This window comes from Gigantopelta aegis, chromosome 3 (genome assembly GCF_016097555.1).
Source record: "Gigantopelta aegis isolate Gae_Host chromosome 3, Gae_host_genome, whole genome shotgun sequence".
NCBI lineage: Eukaryota > Metazoa > Mollusca > Gastropoda > Neomphalida > Peltospiridae > Gigantopelta > Gigantopelta aegis.
Window position 1 is genome coordinate 50,917,883 of NC_054701.1, and position 7,500 is coordinate 50,925,382.

General features: G+C 37.9%; 1 protein-coding gene across 1 annotated transcript in view; it reads right to left on the minus strand.

Moving 5' to 3' along the window:
• Positions 1-7,500, minus strand: part of LOC121368198 (nitric oxide synthase, inducible-like) — a 68,392-nt gene that overhangs the window by 25,621 nt on the left and 35,271 nt on the right. Inside the window, exons 8-13 of the mRNA XM_041492827.1 lie at positions 6,663-6,834; positions 6,209-6,310; positions 4,407-4,601; positions 3,100-3,179; positions 2,027-2,171; positions 1,314-1,418 (exon numbers count right to left, since the gene is read on the minus strand). Coding sequence (XP_041348761.1) covers positions 1,314-1,418; positions 2,027-2,171; positions 3,100-3,179; positions 4,407-4,601; positions 6,209-6,310; positions 6,663-6,834 — 799 coding nt within the window. The remainder of the gene's footprint in view (positions 1-1,313; positions 1,419-2,026; positions 2,172-3,099; positions 3,180-4,406; positions 4,602-6,208; positions 6,311-6,662; positions 6,835-7,500) is intronic.

The following is a 7,500-nucleotide window of genomic DNA, read 5'->3' on the forward strand; positions in this document are numbered from 1 at the left end:
GTCAGATCACTTACTGCCAGTCTCACTTAGTCTCACACTAATAGTCAGATCACTTACTGCCAGTCTCACACTAATAGTCAGATCACTTACTGCCAGTCTCACACTAATAGTCAGATCACTTACTGCCAGTCTCACTTAGTCTCACACCAATAGTCAGATCACTTACTGCCAGTCTCACTTAGTCTCACACCAATAGTCAGATCACTTACTGCCAGTCTCACTTAGTCTCACACTAATAGTCAGATCACTTACTGCCAGTCTCACACTAGTAGTCAGATCACTTACTGCCAGTCTCACTTAGTCTCACACTAATAGTCTGATATTAACCAAAGTCATCTTTCTTTCATTGAATTTATGTTCGTGCTTATATCCAACTAAGGTTCAAGCACGCTGTCCTGGACCCCGTTCCAGGAAAGAATTGTAGCTAAGGTTAATTATAGTGACTTAAGGAGAGTTTTACAACTGGCACCGTAAACTTTGCAGCCGTTCCACAAACCAACCTTACGGTAGTCGTAAGTGCCCCTTTAATGATTAATATATTTTTTGCAAAGAAGTGCGAATTAGTTAAATAATAAATTGGTTACCGACTTTTCGGAACATCTTGAATGTATTTATTGGTATCGGACATCCATGAAGTAACTTTGTCAGTTTGTGTGCTAAGCGAAAATTGTTGAATGCAAAAGACATGAGAGTTATCTGCCGTATTTTCATGTGAAGGTCGTATGGTCTAGAATGTTTTTCATCGAACGCCGAGTTTCATAAAAGGTATTGGTATATATTAGATCTATTTTTACACAATAAGTTAGTATCTTTCTTAGAAAATTATCAAATCATCATCTAACTGCCATTTTACATCTACGTTAGTGGCTTACAACTGTCTGGTACCTATTGTAAATTTTCACAGTAATTTACGACGATAGTAAGCTACGCCGCGTCGGAAGGTATTTACGGCGATAGTAGTGCTAAGATAGCTTCGTGGAACGGGGTCCTGGACGCAGACCTCAGCTATCTAGTGATATAGAAGAGGGTATAGTGGTCGTACACCTACCCATTGAGTCATTAAAACTTGCTCTGGATGGGAGCCTGTACCGGGTTGCGAACCCAGTACCTACCAGCATGTAGTCTAGCTGCTCTCCTGGTGTCAGTTATCCAGAGGGCGTTACTGGTTGTTTAGCGCTGTCAGATTTATATTAACCGTGTTTCGATTGGTCGAATGAAAAATAAGTAACGACGTAGACTAACAACCGATAGCTAAAGTAGGCGAGGCGAGTAAGTCAACGTGTTGATTATCTTGATTAGCGAACAAGACTAACCATTCCCTGTTCCGGGGACTCGCCGCTTCCAAACGTACTGCTCACGATCAGAACCAGGGCCTCGTTTTCAAGCTGAGTGACGTCATATTCATCCATACACATCACCTGTGAATAAAAAGAGCATTCTCTATGAGATCACCTGAGAAGGAACTACAAGATACGAAATAACAATTACGAAATAGCTGCTTTGTTATTGCGCAATAATAATGTTGTTTTTGTTTGTTTGTTTGTTTGTTTTTGTTTGTTTTAAATCATTTTGCACTAACGGATTTCCGTAAACATGCTTGTTTTTTAACTTGTCAAAATATTAAAGAGACATTCCTGAGTTTGCTGCATTGAAAGATGTTTTCGACTAATAAAATATTTCTACGATTAAACTTACATAATAAATATATTTTCTTGTTTCGAGAATCAGTGTCTACATATTAAATGTGTTTCTGGTTGTCTTAATATTTGTAAAAATCCCAAACTGGGTTTTGTCTTCAAATAGTTTCGTACGTACGAAAAAACAGTATTTTAGGAAATAAGCTGACATTTAACCTAGTACAAATATTAGAACGATCAGAAACACGTTTAATATACAGCCACTAATATTTTATGCAGAAAAATGTAATTATAATCGTTAAAAAGTTTCTATTAGTCAATAACACCTTAAAACGTGCAGCAAACTCGGGAATGTCCCTTTAATTAAATAAAAAACACGAAACGCGTACCTTGGCCCTAAAAGCATGCTTGAATATATCACAAGTGGTTCTGGCAAAACGTTCTGAGGTTCCAGTCTCGGTTGCGTAAAGGACGAGACATTTGACTCGTCTTGTAAGAACTGTGTTCATCAGCTTGATGCCGAACCGGACTGCTCTGAAACGATATAGGGTGTATACTACCAAATCAAATAACATAGACGACAATAGTAACATATGTGGCTAAAACTCCTACCTGCAGCGTATCAATCGACATAAACACCACGGATATAAATACTACCACCTCTCACACTTAAAGTGAATCAGAAACAAATCGGTGGTCAAGCTGCTCATTTCAGATAATGGGTAGTGTCTATGACTACCCTAGTTCCGCACACAATTTAAGTACTTTCTTTTACAGGTACCCCACAAGGCTACTTGACACAGTGGTACTAGATGAAATAAAATTGCATACATTTTTTTTGCCCAGATGAAACAATTTTTTTTTACAACCAACACATTCACATTTATTACCAATTACAGGACGTGTGGTGTTCACTTCTCTATGAAAAGTTCGATGCACCTCGAACTTTGACCCAGCCGGACGTTATTTGGTTTAGTACTACCTATAACGATTTTCCCTTCATTGCCGTTAAAAATCAGTTAATACCCAAAACTGTTTAATTTACAAAACTATATATTAGCATTAAGATTAATAGTATTACGTTATATAAGGACGAAAAAAAAGTCGATCTCTAATCAGACCAAAGTTCCATAATTAATGTGATTTCTTTTCTTGTTTCTTTTTTTTTTAAAGCATGGATTGCATATAGAAAAGGTTAGTATATTTAGTTTTTTAAGTCTTCCTCATCTGCCTTGTACCATCCTCAATGGCCATGCTGCCCCTATTTTGCCTTGGTACCCTAAATATTCTCCTAAACAGTAGCACAGGGGGTTCTGTACAACCCACAGGTTACCCTTATAAAAATCGACGTCATACCGCGGGAAATTAAAAAAACATGTTGACGCACAAGGTCAAATCGATGCGCGTATTGACCAGCGACCAGAAATTAATTTTGTTTGGCCTAATAGGACACAATACAAACTTGACAACGGTTTTGAAGTGTAGGTTTCGTCGGTTTGATTTTCCACGGTCTTTGTCAACACCCATCTTCCACGGGGCTACCTGAAAGATTCATTACATTTATTAAATATGTTATCTTATGTCTGCGGATAACAGGCTGATCGTCGACTGCCAATCGTCTTATTACTAATGTCTATTTTAGGTCAAGCTGAAAAGCTTCAATTTGCTTGTGGAGGCAAAAAAATAACCTCATTGTATGGCCTACGTATAGTCCGTCTACATCAAACTGGAACCAATGAAATGGCAAATAAATCTACAATGAAAATTGTTAAAGCACATCATAAAGTTTTAAACCTATATCAAATCCCATAACATTTGTCACAAAAACCAAAGCATTTGTTTTGACAAAAATATTCTACATAAATAAGAAACATTTTTAACAAATTATCATCAAATGGTATACAATAAATCCCATTATTTAATACAGGGGTGAAGACCAAATGCTAGAACAGCCGAGATAGGCAGTTGCTAGACATGAGAATCAGAAAATCAGACGAGAAATGACGTCGCTAGGGCGATGACGTCGTATTTAAGTAACAGTGACTTAGACCTTCATGATATACGCAAAACAAAAAAACACACGACAATGTAAGGTAAACCAAGCGAAACACTGGAGACACACCACTTTAGAGCTGGGCTGTTAATATATACTGTTCGGTATCAGTATCGTTAACGGTATCATGTCAATACCTATTTACCGTACCGAGTAATCCTCAAAATATCGAAAAGTGTTGTATTGTATTGGGTGGGTGTTTTTTTTTTTTTTTTTAATAGCATCAATGTCGATGAACAGAAATACAGAAAGAAGGAACCAAGATACGAAAACAGGAAAACTTGGAATAACAGAGTATACACTGATACAGGTTTAGTCCATTTCAACAAAAGCCAATGTATTTTGATGAATATAATTCAGGAATGTAGTAGTGTCTGTTTACGTCCAAAATAATACCACAGCCAAGTGAGAAAAGTAAATATTTCGTATATTAGAGATAACGTATTGTCCAGTGGAAAACAATTAAAATGCTAGATTTGACTTTATAATACGTTGGCAATGACATGAAATCCAGGAACGTTATCTAAAACAGGTAAATATTCAATTGTTTAATAATTCATCTTATCTCTGTGATATGCATTAAAATAATGAACAAGTACGAAATCCTTTTATTATTTTGCTCTTTAGAAATCTTCCAAACGGCATTATTTCGTGAGACATGTTTCGATGGACTCACAAAAATAGAACTCCCACGAATATTGGACCTCGTACCATACCTGGTATTCATACGACGGTTTCAGATTGTAGCGAATCATTTCCTGATGAAACACCTGTGTAAGACTTCCACCGATTGGTGGAACGACCCACACCCAATCAGCGGGACACCCTCCGCGCAGCCGCTGTTCGTTTTCCAGGTGTTTGATGAACGAGTCCGACACAGAATGGTGATCTGTGATATAGATCCCCGCATCCTGAAAAATAGGTTCTGTTTAAACAATCGACTGAAAAACTGACTTACATTATGTTTTATTGCTAATATATCACAGTGTGAAGGCCAAAGTTACAAGTGCCACATATGACTAGTTCTACATGTATCTGTGATAAATCAATTAAAACCACTCAATCCCGCATGCAATTAGATAATTAACTAGAAAGTCTAAAAATGGGTGATGGCACCCAACATCAATAGGGACTTTTTACAAGATTGCCTGGCTAGAACACAAAGTACCAGGAAAAGGAAACCGGCTTCCATTACAATTAAATTCAAGTCTTGCCACGTGTTATTAAGAAGAAGAAGAAAGGTCACCAATGTTTTATTCTCATTTTTGGATATGACGCCTTTTGTATACTTTTGTAAATTTGTTTTATTAGTAATCCTTCTTCTTGCACGTTTACATTCCATAATGCAGTTGAGACACACATACCTGGTAACTGTGTAAAACAGCAATGTTCACTTCTAGGAAGGCCTGATCCACATACCTGGTAACTGTGTAAAACAGCAATGTTCACTTCTAGGAAGGCCTGGTCAAACTACCTGGTAACTGTGTAAAACAGCAATGTTCACTTCTGGGAAGGTCTGGTCCACATACCTGGTAACTGTGTAAAACAGCAATGTTCACTTCTAGGAAGGCCTGGTCCATATAACTGGTAACTGTGTAAAACAGCCATGTTCACTTCTAGGAAGGCCTGGTCAAACTACCTGGTAACTGTGTAAAACAGCAATGTTCACTTGTAGGAAGGCCTGGTCCACATACCTGGTAACTGTGTAAAACAGCAATGTTCACTTCTAGGAAGGCCTGGCCCACATACCTGGTAACTGTGTAAAACAGCAATGTTCACTTCTAGGAAGGCCTGGTCCACATATCTGGTAACTGTGTAAAAGAGCAATGTTCACTTCTGCGAAGGTCTGGTCCACATACCTGATAGCTGTGTAAAAGAGCAATGTTCACTTCTGGGAAGGTCTGGTAGCTGTGTAAAACAGCAATGTTCACTTCTGGGAAGGTCTGGTCCACATACCTGGTAGCTGTGTAAAACAGCAATGTTCACTTCTGGGAAGGTCTGGTCCAGATACCTGGTAGCTGTGTAAAACAGCAATGTTCACTTCTGGGAAGGTCTGGTCCACATACCTGGTAACTGTGTAAAACTGCAAATTTCACTTCTGAGAAGGTCTGGTCCACATACCTGGTAGCTGTGTAAAACAGCAATGTTCACTTCTGGGAAGGTCTGGTCCACATACCTGGTAGCTGTGTAAAACAGCAATGTTCTCTTCTGGGAAGGTCTGGTCCACATACCTGGTAGCTGTGTAAAACAGCAATATTCACTTCTGGAAGGTCTGGTCCACATACCTGATAGCTGTGTAAAACAGCAATGTTCACTTCTGGGAGGGTCTGGTCCACATACCTGGTAGCTGTGTATAACAGCAAAGTTCACTTCTGGGAAGGTCTGGTCCACATACGTAGTAACTATGTAAAACAGCAATGTTCACTTCTAAGGAGGTCTGGTCCATATACCTTGTCCACAGACCTGGTAACTGTGTAAAACAGCAATGTTCACTTCTAGGAAGGCCTGGTCCACATACCTGGTAACTGTGTAAAACAGCAATGTTCACTTCTAGGAAGGCCTGGTCCTTCCACAGCGACAATGGGCTCTGTGTGTCAACTCCCATCATCTGAGCGACAGTCTGTTAAAAATGGAACATATATGTGAACAGTAATTAATACCATCTGTATTATTATTATTATTATTATTATTATTATTATTATTATTATTTTATTTTTAATTAGTGTTAATTATGATTAATAGTAGTAGTTGTAGTAGTTATTAATTATTTTTATTTTTATTTTTATTATTATTATTATTATTATTATTATTGTTGTTATTATTATTTACTGAGGTAAGCAGTAAAACGGTTATATCACTCGGACGAAATTGATATACCATATTATGAAACAAATAAGTGTATATAGATCTCTGGAAAACTAACGACTCGTCCCATTGTCTGTATTAATTATAACAATTTGTGTCTGATAAACCTCTGTGATGTTGTAACGGTTGGGATCACACAAATCTCTGGCAATTTCCGCCTCCATAAACCAGCCATTAAAAGGACACGCCGTGAACTCGATTCCACCACAGTCAAACAGAAAGGAGGTGAGAATAGGCACACTGGACCACTTGTAGCCAAGTTCAGAAAACCAAGGATACCTTGAGAGAGAAACAGCAATATCATATCATCTGTAATAAAATGTACAATTGTAAAACAGCAGTGCTAGTGTACAGAATTAACACAAATTAATCTGCTAACAAAATGAGGAGCTAACAAAACGAGTATAGGCGCCTCCACCTCTCTCGCTCTCTGTCTCTAATATCATCTTACATGTATACTATATCAAGGCGCTTCAAGCAGGATGCCAAAGTTAGAGAGCTACAAATGTTAAGTTATATAGACAAGAAACATCACTTATATACTTCGGCATCTTAGGCGGGTCATTATAGCGCCAAAATACCCATACATCAAAACAATTGCAACAAAACGTTTTATTATAATTTCTTGTACTTTCAGACATACTGAACAACATATTCAAAGTTGGACAGAAATGGAGAGCGGGAAAGCAAAAATATCTGACACAAAAAAGAAATAGCCGCCAGAGCCTTATTTTGCTATATTTCACTGTTTCCAACGCGTTACCTTGAGGTTTTAAATGTAACATTATGTATTATGTACTTAAGGTGATCTTAACGCTAAGATTGCTTCATGGAACGAGGCCCTGAATCAGTTAGCGTACTTGCCATGTGCACTTGACCTCATTTTCAACAATTAAAGGGAGAGTAAACTCAAACAAGAGCTTTATGTGTTGGAAAGATGCATAC